Consider the following 18,196-nt stretch of genomic DNA (forward strand, 5'->3'; position numbering starts at 1 on the left):
AAGCTGCATAGGATTAATTGCAGTCTTGGAAATAAATGAGTGGAGAAGAGTTGTCGTCTCTTCTGAGGTTAGCAGCCTAATGAGAATAGTAACAAATTGAGGGATAAGTAATCAACTTACATTGTACATCAAGGTAGGCAATCGCTGTGACAGTTGAGTTTAAACCATTTTCAGCTAGACACCAGTATTTTCCAGAATCGTTTCTTTTGGTCACAAAGGAAAGTAGATCTTTTTGACCCACAGTATTCCCATCCTTAATCCATCTTACACTTGGAGCTGGGTTCCCAGTGGCGTTACAATGGAATGTTGCCTTGGTTCCCTCCATAACTGTTTGGTTAGAAGGCTTTGAGTCCAAATTTGGTAAATCTGTGATCACAAAAAAATTTCGCGTTAGTGTGTAAGTTGCTTTCAGCGTGGTCGAATGCGAGAACAGCTTCTTAAAAAAACATTCGTACTAAGTATAAGTAGAATTAAAAATATTAACCTCATTTTTAAGAGATATAAGTTTTGAGGATGGCTGGAATAGCACGAGAAAGCGTACGATTCGAGGACAAGTATTTGGTTTTGAGATTCTTCAGTTTTTTAGGTCAGTAAAGATGCAAAAGAATATTTTATCGTATACTTACACTGAACATTAAACGAAAAGCTAGTCTCGATATTCTTTTCTACTCCATTGTCCACCAAACAACGATAAATTCCCGAGTGATCTCGTGTAGCTTTAAAACTGAGCACGTCTCCTACATCCACAGTCTGCCCATCTTTAATCCAAGTGATATTCGGCACAGGGTTACCAGTAGCGGAGCAGGTAAAGGTGACTCGCTCTTGCTCCATCACCGTCTGATCAGATGGCACAATGGTAAAGCTAGGAGCAACTGAAAGGAATAACGAAAAGAGAAAAAAAGGAGTAAGTATCAATTGACCACGGCTGTAATATTAGGGACCTAGAGGGAAATGACCTATAGGAAAAAGGACATTTACAAGTAAGAGAATTGTTGTCATAAACAAACTTAATAGCGACCTTCAGGTTGGAGTACGACGACCGACACAACTACCAATCTCCTCCCCAGAGTCTGCTTTTCTTTTTGTCAGCACCAACAACACGGACTTTGGCCATTTCCAATTTATGCGCAGTCGTAGTGAAGGTCCACTTTTGTAATCGTTGACAACCACTGTTGTCTCAAATTTCTGAGCCTGCGTAGAGGACCTGGAAGTCCGTGATCTGCGGACTTCCTGTCTTGGAAATGGCAGAGTTCGTGTTCTTGGTGCTGACCAAAAGAAAAGCGGACTCTGAGAAAGAGATTGGACGACTACGAGTTCGAGTTTTCTCAATTCTGAGCTCGCGTATTGATACAACGCAGATTAGCTGTTGAGCGTACTTTCTCTCATATTACTGAAAACGCCCTATTCTATTGGTTTCAAGACTGGCAACAAAGCATGCATAAATAACTTAAGTGATTGGTTTTAGAAGATATGAAGTTTCAAACATTTGAACTAAGGAATAGAATGAAATATCGCCGCACTTAGTTGCGACCGAAAACCTATCAAAGGAGCAAAACGGTAGCCTGCGCCACAGACGAAACCAAACCGCTGGTTAGGTCCGTCTGCGAACCAGTGCAGAAATATTTGTTCTGGGCCCCCAGCAGCGTACCAGGATTTGAGTACGCGCCATGATTGGTCTGTTAAGGAAAACAACTGTTCGACAAGACTGGTAATAGCCAATCAGGTTAAAGGGAAATTTAAAACGCACTTCCGCTTGTTCGTTGAGTCCGTTGAGCGTCCAGAACAAGGATCTCGGCGCTGGTGTTAAGTTACGTCTGCACACGCAGGCGGACTTTAGACAGAAGGTTGCCATTCATAGAGTAGAAGACCAGAAGCCCGCTTATTTCATTCCTTTTGTTGACCGTAACTCGAGATATTACCGAGTAATGAAGCAAAAGCCGGGAAACAGGAAAATGACTGAGACGATATACTTTGAATACTCACAGAGAACGTTAAGTTTAGCGCTAACATTGCCAGTCGCATTTGATCCACTGTCTGCGATACACCAATATTCCCCAGAACTATTCCTGTTCGCCACAAAAGTCAGATTTTCTCCCCTTCCTATCGTTCTGTCGTCTTTTAACCAAGTAATATTTGGCGTTGGGTTTCCTGTTGGATTGCAGATAAATGTTACTGCGGCCCATTCGACAACAACCTTGTTCTCTGGTATCCTGTAAAGGCTTGGTGTAACTGCAAACAATCAATCGAGAGACGAATGAGCTTAATACCGACAAGACAAATCCAGATTATTTTTGAATGACAACAACATACGTTGTCTAAATGATTTCCATCAAAGACATCCTTCTAAAAATTGGATCATCAGAAATCCATTAGTGAACTCTTAAGATATTGAATATAATTCTAATTCTATTCAGATTGCTAGATAGAAGAAGAAACCTAAATGAATTCTGGAATAACTTCATTATACAGATAAAGCCCCGTCTACACGAGCAATTTTTATGTGAGAATTCTCTACATGGTAAATACATTTGATCGAGTAGATAGCACAACAAATAATAATTGTTGACAATTTGCAGTTAAGTGGGTCAGCAGTGCCTTTGGGCAGCAGAGACAAAGCAGAAACAAGGCGAGGTTGCCTGGTCGTTCTCCAATGGCTAAGAGGCAGGAATTTGCCACATTTTAAGTGCCGAGTCGTCTACACGAGCAAATAAAAATTATCATTATTATTGAACAAACTCTAAACTTCAACAACATCGCCGCATTTCGGAAACCAAAAGGTTGAATGAAAGTTTAGATGCTACTGCTTTTTCGTAAAACCTTTATGCATTGTACAAGTCAATTTACAACAGCTTGAACAAGTGGCAATCCCTGTATCACCATGAAAACTATAGCACAAAAAAGCGACTTCACACACACATACACAGATAATTAATTGACCACTCCCAATAGGACCTTTTCGGAAGTAATGAAACATAATCACTGAAACAACCGAACAGAACAATAATTAATAAGAATCTCAACTGGCCAGAGGCAAACCAGTTGACAATTTACAAGTGCAACAGAGACGTTGAACGAGGGACTACCAGGATCAATTTCAATCGATCTCAAAGACGCTAAACTAGCACTCGGTAACGCTAACAGAATAGTTTTTGATCGAACGGACAACTCATAAAGTCGAGAAATCACGAAAGTCCGACTACAGCTGTAAGGGTCAGCACCCAGACTGCGATCAAAACGCGACGTATTCTGCGGAAGCACAAATTCTGCAGAGAAGAACACATTATAGATTAACCATGCAAGGACCAATAAAATAAAAAGAAAAGCGGACTCTGAGGACGAGATTCCACCTAATTCTGAAGTTCGAACTTCTTCTTTTTCTTCTTCTCCTTCAGGTGTATAATAACTGCAGACTGCCTACGCATTAATTTCACCACAATAATCTTCTCTCTCGGGTAATATAAAGAAAGCTGCTAAGTCCACATACAGTTTCTTTCCAACAATTCGACAACTGCAGAGGGCTTCTTCAGCGATTTCAATCATGACCAAGCTCTTTAGAAAGCAAAACGAGCACGACAACATGCCTCTCCGATAGCGCGGTTTCACTTTCACTCTCGGACTGAAATTACACTTCATCAACAGCAAGGCTATCACTCGACTTTCTTTTGCGAGAGTCTAAAAAGTTCTCCGTTCTGCTCTTTACTGCTGTGCTCTGAAAACGGCCATTCTCCTTTCTAGAGAGCTTTCCCGCACGAAAGGTCTCCTTTTTGAAATGTTGCCAATTACGCTGTTATGCGCAGAACAGGATGCGCAGTACAATACTAGGGAATCACCTTAAATTGGAGATCCTCATTTTACCTAGGTTGAGTCTACACTTTACTTCGTCAATTCATCTGAGTGCGTAATCAACATAGATAAAATGAGGATCACCAATTCAACCTAGGTAAAAATGGATTCAACCTGAGAACGGATTTACGGGCGACATATGTAAACCGCTAAAAAGCCAATGGAGCGTCCTTAATATTAAACGACTGGAATAGTGAAATTAAACTCCTGTGGAAACTGGTGACAATTTCGAGGCAAGTCCATTTCATGGAGGTTTAAATAAAGCGACACAGACAGGAAAGTTTCAAACACCCTCTTTGTCTTCGTGCAATGTTCAATTTTTGTCGTCCTTTGTTTCTCAGCAACGGATTCACGACATATCGTGTAAAGAATACAAATGTAGGAGTAAAATTGAAAAATTATAGAGGAAACTTACCAAGGGCACGCTGGACTGTAAGGGCTACTATCAGAAAGGCTATCAGACAAATCACTCGATTCATTTGTAACCTGTCGAACAACCAAAATGAAAAAGAAACATTCAATCAATCAATCAATCATTTATTTTAACACGTTACGTCAAAGAGCTATAAAACTCGTTCAAAATACGAACGTGTATAAATAAAATCTATAATAATTACAGCCATATAATACAATTCAATTCTAAAAACAATAAAAAGCCACATACTAAAAACGTGACTTGGAAAACTCTAGAACTCGTTCTAAAAGCAGTTAAAAGCTACGATTGTACACTATAAGACACGTTCTAAAAAACTGCAATCCTGCAATTTACTTCTGAAGTCACTAGAATCACTTGAAAGACGCACATGAGAAGGCAAACTGTTCCATAACTTAGTTAATGAATAAGTGACAGAATTCTTCTTAAATTTACAATTAAATTTAGGTAATTCCAAATTCAAGCCCTCGCCTCTTAGCCTATACGGTGTATGCCTGTATTTAAAAAGGCTAGCAATATATGTAGGACCCGTACCATTTAGACATTTAAAAAGAAGTATTAACGCCTGATGTAAGCGCCTACAATATAAAGATGTCATGCTAGCCGCAGTGAGCAGTTCGTCGTATGACATTGACTTGTTGTGCCCGATTAATGTTCTCAAAATATAACAGTTGCCATCTTCGAGACGGTTGCGTTGACCCGTACCTATGCCTACAAACAAAGGACCACAGTACTCGAGATGAGGCAATATAAATGCTTTATAAAGTTTTATCATTACATCATGAGGAAGAAAACGCCTTATTCTTCTCAGAGCAGAAGCCTTGGCATAGGCTTTCTTTAGTTGATCTGATATGTGTTCTTTATAGGATAAGTCCTTGTCTAAAGTTACTCCAAGAATCTTAATAGATCGGAGAAATTCTATTTGAGCATTATTAAGAAATAAAGAATAATGATAGGCACAGGGTCCGACAGATAGTAAACTTAGGTCAGTTTTGTTTTCACAAGGACTAAAGTGGTTATTAATTAATACTGTTCATTCTGTGTGTGCGATGTTTTAATAGTTTTAACGTTTATAGTCAAGCAAAAGAATATGAGGAAAGAATATGAGTCCCTAATATTAGGCCTATATTCCAATGAAAATGATGTGAAATCTATAATGAGTCATACTACGTTGTTAGTTCAATGCTGACTCTTGTTAACATGGCCGCGCGGTCATGGGAACAATAGATAAAAATAATCTTTACATCATCGGCGTGATCTAAATATTAAATGAAGTTCAAATAATCAACATGGGTCACAGGAATTCTCTCTCGTATATTCTCTTGTTTCAATCTATACTTTTTAGCCTCGTTCTAAAGCTCAAATTTAAAAGATGAAAGCATTGCACTTTTCAGCTTTTATTGTTATGTCATTTGTGTTTTTTTATGTTATTGTTGGTTAGTTTGAATGTGATAAACATTTTATCTACAAAGAATCGTTGTATTGATATTTATACATATATACGGATCATCTTGTAAAAATGTTACTGTTACTGCCATAATACTCACTATGGCTGATAAAGATGTTTGAAACATCGAAACACGTTCCTTAAAACTCAAATGTGTGGTTGTATTTTTACAAATAATAGTAAAACTTGTGCGATCAAAACCATTTGGAAAATTTATTAATTTGAATAATTATATAATTATTTGTTAATTGTTATGTTATTAATTTGCAGATGAACTAGTTTCAAGGTTCAGGGTGGAATGTTCTTAGGAAAACGAAACTTTCCATGAGTCTTTATCAAGGGGCATATTTCGGAGCGTTATGAAACATCTTTAACTTATTTTTGGACCTTTACCTTATATTTTAACGAATTCACTTTTCAAAAGACGTACTTTACTCAGGTTTGAATTTTGATATTCATAATAATATTTGATCATATTTGTTATCAAAGAAACACAGAAACAGTTCCAGATGACTAGTCCAAAAGAATGAAATTCGAATCCAAAAAATAAATGTTTCCAACTGTCGTGCGGCATATGCAAATAAACGAAATTGGCGACTGGAAGAGTCTCTCCAATGTCACCTTACCTTAGCTTTCCAGCTGTTTTAACGAACAAACCTTTTATCATCAAAACCTGCTTGCGAAGCATCGATTCCTCATGGGACATTAATCTAAGCATGCTCGTCAACGCATTACAATGCACCCTCGAAGCTTTGAAGCTACCGTGGAGCGCTCGTCTTAGATATGATCCGATGGCAGTTTCAAACAAAGAGTTATGGAGGAGGAAAATAAGCGGCAATAAGTAGATTTTTCTAGAGGTAAATAATAATAGTTTTTGGAATAATAGACTCATGTTTAAAGAGGAATAATGAAAAAGTAGGCACTCAATAATTATTCCTCTTCAGTCCACGATAATTTTCTGTCATCTTATCCATCTCTAAAACTCTTCAGGCGAATTCCGAGTTGAATCCCTCCTCCCTCCCAGCCTTCCCTTTTTCTCCTACCAAACTACAATAGTTCCTACCGATTACTCTGTGTTACGTTTGTAAATGATAGTATCAAACCGTGTAAAAATATGCCTTTTTGTGTAGCTGGGAAAATATCAGAAAACCTCATGGAACTTTCATATCATTCTCAAACTGTCTTGCAGGGTTGTAGGCTAGAAAAAAAAAACTAGTTTAATAACGCGACGTTTTAATTATGGTTACAGAAGAAAACATCAAATTCGACATCTTTCAAGAATCAGAACTCACTCGGTTGATTTCTTGATAATACCTTTAGGAGTTTTGAGGTTAGACGATAAAAAAAAGTGCGCTAAAACCGATATTAAATTGCTAACTTGTCCAAATGAAAAGCTACAAAGTGTTTTCTTATTAACACTTTCTTTTTAGCGCATGGGAGGACGTAGTTCTCGCATTTTAAGAAATGATTTAATTTTCAACATACCTTTTCAAGGAACGAGGACTAAAAGCAAGAAAAACGTCTGGAGAATTGTTTCTGTCCGAGAAGCAACAAGAATCTGTCACCACCTGCTTTTAAAAGCCACGCGAGACGGGATCAGGTCATCACTCTGACTTTTTTTAAATATTCAGTTCCCGTTTTATTAATGACGGTGCCTACTATTGTTATTGCGCATACGTTCTGCGCATCTCGAGATACTCGGATTTCCCATCGCTGATGCTTACTAATACAAGGATATTTTGCGCGGTCTAAAACTATCCAGAGAAGTAGATCTTAGTAAGTACTCTTGGTATCCAAAAAGAAAATTGGGGGTAACCATGCATTTTTGAGAGATGATTAATTCACGAATTATCTTTGAAAAATGCGTGGTTACCCCCAATTTTCCTTTTGGATTTCAATAACACTTGTTAAGATCTACATTTCCTGCGTAATCAAACACCGGGGGAAAAATATCTTTAATTAGTAGGCACCATCCTTAATTAGCAGAAATCATTACTAGTATATATACATATTTAGGCAAGCCTAAAAGCGGAGCTTTTCAATTATCATATGTTTCTGTTTAAGTAATTCACTGGCCATGCAACTCCCCGAAAAAAAAAAACCCAAACGCGATTTCCAGCTCACGCAGCTTCCCACCAAAGTAGCGCGACATTTGGAGTATCGGCTTACATGGAAAGTTGAACGTCATAGCCAATATTTCTCGGGGTTTGCATGATCGCCTTCGACCTTCGTCGCGCAGATCGCCTTTAATGATCGTACCGCTAAACATTTCACTTATTTCACTCAAACTCATTCATTCCAATCGTGATGGTGAATGGTTTTCATATAATACAAGAACAAGCAAAACGTCCGCACGAATTCATCTTTCAATAAGGGAAATATTATTCCACTATTGCGTCATTTTCTAGTATTTTTGGCTTCTTCCTGTATTTACTGAGAATCGTACGGACTGCATAATAGTTATGAGACCTGTGTGAATGACGAAAGCAACACAGAGGAAACCATTCAAATGTCCTTTGTTTGCTTGAATAAACAAAATGACGAGTGACAAGCCATGACAAGCTTAATTCTCGGGCTTTGCATCGTGTTGGAAACACTTTCTTTTGTTGAAAAACTCTCGTTCCGTCCGTATTTGCTCTGTTCTAAACCGGTCAAACCGGGACACTACAGTATATTAAGGCCCAGGAAACAGCTTCAACATTTGCTTCAGCCTAGCATAGCGTTTCTTTTTTTTTTTTTTTTTTTGTATTTTAATTTTTTCTTTTACTTTACAGGTATATAATACAAAAAAACGTAGAAAAAGATGCAAACAGGGCTTACAATACTTGCACAAGTTACTTTAATTGCCAACTACAACGAAACAATGCTACACTATACTACACTACTCTACACTACGTTACACTACAGTACAGCCAAGAATTACTTAACAAATTTAAATAAAATAGACATATTAATGACTTTCTCTAGGGATCTGCAGGGGCAGCCAACGAACATTATTTCCAAAATGCATAATAATAGGCGAAAACGTACAAGAAGACGCTAATAAAACTTTTTTTTTTTTGAGGGGGGGGGGGGGGGTAGGGTTTCAAAATTTTGCTGGGGAAAAAAGGTGTTCCGCACTTCCAGGATGGTTATTAGCAAACTTCCAGCTTCCAGCTAGATAGTGAGAGAAACTTTGTGTCACTGTTTCCCAACCAGCAAAGAACCTCGTCAATCTAAACCGCCTACAAAACCGGTTAGAGCAGGTTTTTACTTTTTCTCAACATGCGATAATGCGCCGATCAAATCAAAACTTTAAAAATCCTCTACAAAGAACAAAATTATAAATAGCCAGACAACAGAGATCTGACTATCCACTCAAGGTGTTCGATTCCTTCACAGAGTTTGTTAACCCATATCCAACCAGAAAAGGTTACAAGAGAATTTGCCATTTGGTTTCAGTGTGGTACATAACACAGTTAGAAAATATTAGCAATACAGTTCATATAGATTACTTCATGGTTAGTGAGTGCGTACGATTTTTATTCACGAGTTGTGAAGGATCGCGTAAACGAACGAGTGAGCGAAGCGAACGAGTGCGTTTAACGATCCTTGATATGATAATGATATGATATTTTGATATTTTATTATTTATGCACGGTAAAATCATCAGCTAAGATTACAAACAATGCTAAAATCTAAATTACAAAAGGTAAAATTTTAAAATGATTACAATAAAATACAATTACTATAATACTATATTAATTCTAAAGCTGCTTTCCATGAATGCCGTGCTTTATACTAAAATATGTCTTTAATCAGATTTTTGAAAAGCCCAAGAGACTCTTCTTGTCTCGCTTTGAGGGGTAAGCTATTCCAGACAGTAGCACCTCTATAGCTGAAGCTGTTTCTATAATAATTTGTCCGCGGAAACGGAACATTAAGCTTTCTTTCAGAGTCTCTTAAACTATAAACAGATTCGCGGTTTGTAAATTTAGAACATAGATATTCCGGTGCTAGCCCCTGAAGACACTTATAGACCATTGTGGCCAGCGCAATTTGTTGCTGGCTAACTAGATTTTTCCAGCCTAAAATTTTGAATAGCTCGCTAGCATTTGCATCAAAATTAGAGAAGGTCAAAACTCTGGCTGCTCTATTTTGCAGTTTTTGTAATTTGTCATGTAACGTGATACCACAGTTTCCCCAGACGACATTGCAGTAGTCAAAGTGCGGTTGAAGTAAAGCGTGATAAATAGAGCGCAATGTCGCCTGAGGAACGAGATGCCTCATACGTTTGAGGGCTCCAATTCCAGAAGCTACTTTCTTTGTCAGTTTATCGACATGGCTACTCCAGTTAAGATTATTATCAATAAGCACGCCCAGGGATTTAGCAACAGAAACTTGAGTGATAGGAGCACCATTAATCTCGGGAATTGGAGGATTTGTGAGAGCATACAACCTCTGCCTTGATCCAATCAGCATAAATTCGGTTTTTGTCATGTTCAGGGTAAGTTTGTTTGCTATCAACCATTTTTTAACATTTTCTAGATCATGGTTAAGTCTTGATTCTATGTCGCCTGTATTGTCACCCGCATATGTTAGGTGGGTGTCATCTGCGTACATCCATGGCATACAATTTGTTAGACAGTTTGGCAGATCATTGATATATAGCAAAAACAACAATGGACCCAAAATAGTCCCTTGAGGGACGCCGCAACTTAGTGAGCAAGTTTTAGAAAGTGATCCATTAATGGAACACTTTTGAGTGCGGTTGTCCAAATAGGACTTAAACCAGTTGTAAGAAATGCCATGTATGCCGTAATTATTTAATTTAGATAAAAGGATCTCGTGATTAACCGTATCAAAAGCTTTTTTTAGGTCTAGGAAAACAACAGCGTTTATTTTTCCTCGGTCAATGTTGTAAGCCCAAGTATCCGTAGCCCCAAGTAAAGCCGTAACGGTGGAATGAATAGAGCGAAAACCAGATTGGCATTTACATATTACGTTATGCTTTGTTAGGTACGCATATAATTGGTTATAAACTATTCTTTCGAACACTTTGGCTATAACCGGGATAACGGAAATTGGGCGGTAATTGTTTAGGTCATCACGTTCCCCTTGTTTGAATAGTGGAGTGACCCGTGCACACTTCCAGTCGTCTGGGAACACACCTACATTTAATGACTGATTGAAAATATAGCACAGCGGTTTGCAAATAAGATCCGCGCATTCACGAATAAGTCGAGAAGAAATTTTGTCAAGGCCGACTGCCTTTGATTTTTTCAGTTTATTCAGCAGTGAAAATACTTCATTTGTGGAGGTTGGGCGGAACTGAAACTCCTTATTCGTGCTAGTGAGATAATTCAGATAGCTGTTACCATCTGAAGAAGGAATATCCCTAGCAAGTTTCGGGCCAATGGTAGCAAAATAACGATTAAATTCGTGCGCTATTTCTGCTGGAGCTGTTACTGATTGCTCATTTACATTCAGTTGTTTCACAGACGTTTCCACGAAATTTCGGGAAGACAGCTCATTGATGATCTGCCAGGTTTTGCGGGAATCACCCTTATGCTCGTTTAGCATATTTTGATAATAAACTTGCTTCGCTAGCCTAGTCGCACTATTGACTTTGTTCCGCTGTCTTTTAAAGTGAACCCAATCATTAGGATTTTTTGATCTAATTGCTCTGAGTTTCAAAATATCTCGATCGTGCATCTGTTTTTTAAGCTCAGAAGTAATCCATGGGGAACCCCGCGCGCGAACACGAGTGGTTCTCAATGGAGCGTGCTTGTTAACAATAGCCAAAAAGGATTCCTTCCATTCATTCCACATATCATTTGGATTGGAAGAATTGTTTATGTGATCCCAATCTTGAGATGCAACATCGCTACGAAATTTATCACGGTCAAAACTTCGAAAATTCCTATAGGTTATATTAGTGTGACCCTTACTCTGTCCATTAATGGCTAATTTTCGATAGACATAGACCATGCTGTGATCGCTAATGCCAATATGACGCACACCTGAGCATAACACCTTGTCAGGACAGTTAGTAAAAATTAAATCAATCAATGTTGCAGAAGTTTCGGTTATTCTTGTTGGTTCTGTTATGAGTTGTTGAAGACCATAAACATCCGTGATAGTTAATAATTTGCGTGTATTGCTGTCAAACTGGGATGCGGCCATATTGCAATTTAGATCCCCTAAAAGGTAGAATTCAGTATTAAGGGAATCCAATTTCCCAATCAACTCTTCAAAAGGTGAAAATATACTAACAAGCGAATTAGGTGGTCTATACCACGTAGCAACAATAAATGATTTAGAACGAGGTTTGCGTATTTCAATACAAAGGTTCTCAAGACTGTCCATGCAAAGATCGTTGCGCACCGAAAAGTTAATTGACTTTTTTACATAAAAGCAAACGCCCCCACCTCCATATGTAGTTCTATCACGTCTAACTATATCATAACCAGAGATACTGACCTCATTATCGGTGATGTATTCATTTAGTTTAGTCTCGTTAATTGCGAGAACATCTATATCGTTACTTACGAGAAAGATCTTGAGTTCATCAAGATGAGTGGTCAATTTATTTATATTCAGCGAGGCCAGCTTAAAACCGCGTTTGGAGGGCAATACTCGAGAACGATCAATAGGATTTTGAGTCGGACTTCTCGATGACTCCTGACTGTTGCCTTCCAACGGCACGGCATTAATGGAAGGCATAGTAAAAGTTCAATGAGCTAGACCATGATAAAAATTCTTAAAAATACGCTTGTTACCTGCAAAATTCAGGTGTAGACCTCCACGGTTTAACCCCTTTTCGTTTATATTATTGTGTTCAATAAATCTCCAATCATTCTGACGACAAAACTTCGTCAAGTGCTTGTTCACCTCTGAGACTTTATCATTAAGCTTGTCCTTTCGTGTTACAAGTCCTGAGACTATGACTTGAGCTTCGGAAGACCCCTCTATCTGTTTACCGAGATCAACAATAGCTTCTGCAACTTCTTTCGATGTTTTGCCGTTTTTAGCCTTCAGATCGTTTGTACCTACATGTAGCACCACTTCATCAGGCTGGAGCTCTAAATTAGGCTTTAAGTAATCTCTCATGGCTTTGGTTGTGGCTCCAGAAAATGACTTTACCACCACTCGGTGCCCTACTGCTTTCGCTAATTTCTTACCGTGAATATCCTTGACCATGGAGTCCCCAATCAATAGGGTTGTAAACTTACTGCTGGCACTCCTCTCTCTGCCGACCTCACCGCGTAAATCATCGTTAGCAGAAGTTTCGCTTCGTTCACTAGGATTACTGCGAGACGACCTATATGACGCCCGTTGATGGTTTTGCCGTCGCCGGATGATTTTGTGTGTTGCTGCCTCTGTCTCTGTTGGATCATCTTGTGCATCACTAAGGATCTCAAACCTGTTACGCGTCACGATATTATTCTGAGTTGACATTTTACGTTGGTTGCGTTTATTACACCCAACATTCGTGCCCGAGTTTTTCACTTGATAAAAACACTCGTTCGTCTCTTGCTGGTGATGGGAGTCTTCTTCGTTCTTTTCTCGTAAAATAAGCCTTAATGCAAGCCTTAGTGAGTTATTTTCCTGTTCCAATGATACAGCACGATTTTCGAGAGACAAACATTTCTCCTCAAGTTCTTCGATAACTCTCTCTTTTTTGCATATAGATGATTCCAGTTTCTCACACCTCCCTTTGTATTCACAAAGTTCGGCGCTAACAGCAAATTCCTCTCGATTTTGGCAATTTGTCGAGAGCAGATTAGAGTTGGCTTCTACCTTTTTCTGTAGAATAAGGAGGTCAAGTTTTATACCTTCCATTTCAGCAACTAATTCAGTATTAGATCTCTCTTGACTGGAAAATACTGGTCCCGCTTCGGCTACCCTTGGTTGATTAGCATAAATGTCGTTGGCTTCAAACAACAATGGATTTACTTGTTCGACCGTTGAAGAGACATTCGAGCCCGTTGAATCGGTTCTCCCTGCGTTGTCTCGAACAAGTTTGGTCAAGCTGCCTTTTAAAACGGGTCCATCTCGCCCCTGGAAGGCGAGAGTGAGTTGCTTTTTACTGTACCAAGTAATAGTAAGGTTGTTGACAGAGCTTTTAAATTGTTTCGAATTTCCGCCGGGCGACGACCATTTGCCTTGTTGTTTCAAACCCTTCTCAACGAAATGTTTTAGGGATTCAAGATCACTAATCCACGTTAACTTGTCACCTTTGAGCTGAAGGTATTGTAAATAAGAGCCGTCGAAGTTAAGCGGGAGAGACTCGTTATCTGTCATCATGTCCTCGACAAGCAATCTCGGATTATCACAACGAGTGAGTAATAAAAATCGTACAAACGAACCAATCATGAAGTAATTTGTTTATTATATAAGTACAGAGATCATAAAGTTAACGAGGTAAGTGTTAATGGTGAGGCTATCAAACCACCGAGCGTGAACAAAAGCCGTAAACAAATAGCAAAATATTTTGGAAATAAAAGAAATCTTTACCTTCCATACCTCGCTTGAGCACTTTTAAAACTTTTTACGATCTTCTGAAGTATTTTTGTGGAGAAAACTAAGCAATAAAAGATCAAAAACTTTGAAAACCATACACCAGTCGGCCGCCATGTTTATAATCTGTGCACAGGCCACCCGCGCCAAAGTTCAACATCATATTAGCCAATCAAAAGTATGATACGACAATTTTTCACAAGTGAAAATAACGATATAGCCAATCAGAGAGTCGATACGTCGTTTTTCACTATTGAAAAAAATCGTATGAGCAATCAGCTGGCTTCTCTATCGCAAAGAGACTATTTTCATCTCGATCCCTTTTGGAGTGTAAATCTCGGTACGTATAAAATAAACTTTGATATCCGACGGCGAAAGATGCAATTGTTGCCGCATTCCATTATTCGTCGCTTTTAAGATTCCAGATATTCATTTTTCACCGCTTGTGTGGTTTATCGATGTGAGTTCCATTCTTAAGCTCCATAAGGGTATATTTTTCGTTTAAATATCCAATAAAACAAACGTTCGCGTTACATCGGGTTCGCCGCCATCGCTTGTACAGGAGTACCCAACGAGAAAAATTTCAAAAGTGATTGGATATTGCCTCCAGTAATATTTTAACAGTCACTAGTTGTTTGTTTTGTTTTGTTTTTTTTTTTGTTGATTATTAACTTCTGTGGCAAAATGATATCCGCTCCCCAAAGCCAGCTAGAGCTAGATTTTAAAAATACAATTAAGAGCTTTTCCCAGGCATGATATTTACCAAAAAGGTATTTCCCCAGCCAGGAATGTCTCTTTCTCCCCTTTTTTGCCAGCAAAAAAAATAGCCAACATTCAGCTAGCCAGGAAAATAAATTGAGCCATTGAAAGCCTGGTGGTGTTTGAAATATTTTCTTTGCTTATGACTGGTGCACATTAACGCCGGATAAAATGTCATTTCTACTCTCTTACTGGTCTGTGGAAAATATAAGTCGTCTTCACTTCACTCCAAATGAGAACAAAGTTGTGAGACCGGAGAAAATAAATTTAGAGTTGGTTTACTTGATTTAAACGCAAACTAAAGACTAACACCAGGAGCCACTAACAACCACTGGTAACGAAATTGGATTCATTAAGAGAATGTCTAGAGAGCACATTCGCCAAACGTTTAACGCGTACTTACTCTTCTTCCCCCTCCCCCCCTCCCCTCCAAAAGCTTATAATTCCAAATTTTATCCAAAATTACGCGTTCTGCTGTCACTAGAAAGCAACGAAAATTTCGATGAACATTGTGCAACAACTCACTATCCAGTACAGACAAAATCAAATGACCCTCAAGGCGCATTCCAGTATCCAAAACAATGCCGGATATTGTTTAAGCCAATACAGAAATGAAATAGAACAAAAGCATTGTCTATCCAGCGCCAATCAGATGTCTCGAAGACACACCCTCTCAGTAGTAGTAGAAACTCCATGTCAGGAATGCAAAGTCTATTACATATAATATATAAATATAATTTTGTGTACAGGAAATCATATACGGAAAAAGCAAGGAACGTCTATCCTTTATGACGAAGAACAATAAGCGGTGCAAACGGAAACAAATGCCAGAAAGACACAGTCTATCGTTCATGATGAACTGAGAACAACTATGCGGTGCTTACGGACTCAAATGCCAGGAAGTCACAGTCTTACCTTGAAGATGAAGAATTATGCGGTGCAGAAGAAATGAAATCCTGGGAAGTCACAGTCTACACTTGATGACGAAGAACCAATAAGCGGTGCAGAAGAAATCAAATAGGGAAAAGGCACAGTCTTTACTTGATGATGTAAACCAATTACACGGTGCAGAAGAAACCAAATGCCGGGAAGGCAAAGTCTATCATTGCCGATAATGAACAGTTTTGCAATGCTGACCAAATGAAATGACAAGAGGGCACAGTCTATCCTTGATGGTGAATAACAGTTCTGCGATGCAGACGGAACCTAATTGCGAGAAGGCAGAGTCTTTCCTAGCGACGAAAAACAATTATGCGGTGCTGAAGATATCATGTGTTATGAAAGCACAGCCTACAGATAACGATGAAGAATAGTTATGCGGTGCAGCAGAAATCAAATGCCGGGAAGTCATGGCCTACGAATCCTTGACGAAGAAAAATATTTATGGTGTGCTGTAGATATCATTTCCCGGGAAAGCACAGCATATAGAAAGAAAAAATGCGTTCAATCGCCGGCATACCTGTCACTTTCCTTTTCTGCATACCGACTCCACTTCATATTCATATGGGGATCTATGTAGTCTTTGTTATACCTTTTTTTTTTTTTATATCTAAAAGTACAACCGTAGATTATTACATTATTACAACTAAAAAAATTATTACTAGCCAGCCCGGATTTACTATGCAGCCAAAGACCGTAATCGCTCAAAATTGACAATCCATGCAAAGGCTTTAAAGGATAAAAGACAACTGTTCAGAGCAAAAGCCATAAATGACAATCACCGCAAAAGCTTTGCTAAACCTGTAAAGAGGATTTCAGCAAAAGTCCTTTTCTAAGTCCAGCCCCACACTTAAATCTTACATAACCAGTGTGACCTGATTTGAAATATCGATTATTCATAGGTCAATTTCGTTCCAAGAGTCCGCTTTCTTTTTGTATGCACCAAGAACACGGACTCTGGTCACTTCAAATTTATGTGCAGTCGTAGTGAAGTTCCATTTTTGTAACCGTTGACAACCACTGTTGTTTTAATTTTTTGGTGCCTGCGTTGACGAGCCGGAAGTCCGTGATTTGCGGACCTCCTGCCTTGGAAGTGACCAGAGTCCGTGTTTTTGGTGCTGACCAAAAGAAAAGAGGACTCTGGGGACGAAATTGTTCATTGGTTTATTTTTTATGTGGGTTGAAGACTTCATGCGGTGTTCGCATGCGAAGGTTGGCGCCTTTTTGTAGCACCCTGCTTTGGCTCTTCCTTTGAAAGTGGCCCGCGGTCGAAATAGATGGGCTTGGTTACTATACAAAAATTTGGTTTTATCAACGGAGTTGATAATGTAAATTGGCCACCGTACAGAGATTCTAAAAGCTGACGTTTCGAGCGTTAGCCCTTCGTCAGAGCGAAGGGCTAACGCTCGAAAGGCTAACGCTCGAAGGGCTAACGCTCGAAACGTCAGCTTTTAGAATCTCTGTACGGTGGCCAATTTACATTATCAACTCCGTTGATAAAACCAAATTTTTGTATACTACTTCCCCACCGACGCAGCACCACAGTTTCTTTAGAAACTACCCTTTCATTCATCGGGCTTGGTTACTAGGCTCTTTCTTTCAAAACTAGTAACCAAGGGCCCGTTTCTCGAAAATCCCAAAAACTTTCGGGCCCGAAAAGCCCTTTGTGAAACTGTCAACCGCTTGTTTTGGGAAGCCGATCTTTTAAGAAGTTTTTAAGGTAACAAAAAGCAAAATGACTATGATGTTTGACGACTTACGTCCTCTCCGTTCTTGAGATACAGAGGAAATTGTTAAGAAAATATGGTAACCCATCAAGGCGAGAAATTTTGGCTTTTGCTGTGGCGTCATTAGCGACCACGCGTCCGCCCGTACATACGTCCTTCCACCCCTCCATGTATGCCTATGTGACCAGTATAGCGTAAAAATGGCCGCCTCAGTGAAGGGCTTTAGGTGGTTGTTGTGTGCAAACATAATTGATTGCGTCTTATGGATTTTCTGCTAAAGCATGGAAAAAAATCAGGGATGAAATGTCAAGCAATTTTAGAACGGCAGCTGGAAGATGACATCGAGAAAATGAAGTTAGCGATGACGAGAAGCATTTGCGTACGAGCCATGATTTTGAGTACATGTTTTTTAAAAGCCCCAGACTACTTTATAGCCGTCTTTGTCGCGTTGATAAAATAAGATATTCTAAGCCACATTGCTATGAATAATTAAGTCCAGAAAAATTATTTAGTTTCATAGGTGTTTGAGGTCCCATATTCTCAACC

The 18,196-nt window shown here is 38.9% G+C and overlaps 1 protein-coding gene across 1 annotated transcript; it reads right to left on the bottom strand.

Annotated features, from left to right (window-relative positions):
• Positions 1-68: 68 nt before the first annotated feature.
• Positions 69-7,315, bottom strand: LOC138055865 (roundabout homolog 2-like). The gene is made up of 6 exons (XM_068901734.1): positions 7,209-7,315; positions 4,259-4,329; positions 1,984-2,229; positions 627-872; positions 121-366; positions 69-76 (listed from the first exon to the last, which is right to left on the bottom strand). Exons 2-6 carry the CDS (start codon positions 4,320-4,322, stop codon positions 69-71), a joined length of 810 nt encoding a protein of 269 aa, XP_068757835.1. The 5' UTR covers positions 4,323-4,329; positions 7,209-7,315.
• Positions 7,316-18,196: the final 10,881 nt, after the last annotated feature.

The sequence above is a fragment of the Montipora capricornis genome, chromosome 7 (assembly GCF_036669925.1).
Source record: "Montipora capricornis isolate CH-2021 chromosome 7, ASM3666992v2, whole genome shotgun sequence".
NCBI lineage: Eukaryota > Metazoa > Cnidaria > Anthozoa > Scleractinia > Acroporidae > Montipora > Montipora capricornis.

Coding starts and splice junctions, on each gene's coding strand:
- LOC138055865 (XM_068901734.1), bottom strand. CDS start 4,322: ATGAATCGAGTGATTTGTCTGATAGCCTTTCTGATAGTAGCCCTTACA. Junction 2,230..4,258: donor TACAGTCCAGCGTGCCCTTG/GTAAGTTTCCTC, acceptor GATTGTTTGCAG/TTACACCAAGCCTTTACAGG. Junction 873..1,983: donor CGCTAAACTTAACGTTCTCT/GTGAGTATTCAA, acceptor TATTCCTTTCAG/TTGCTCCTAGCTTTACCATT.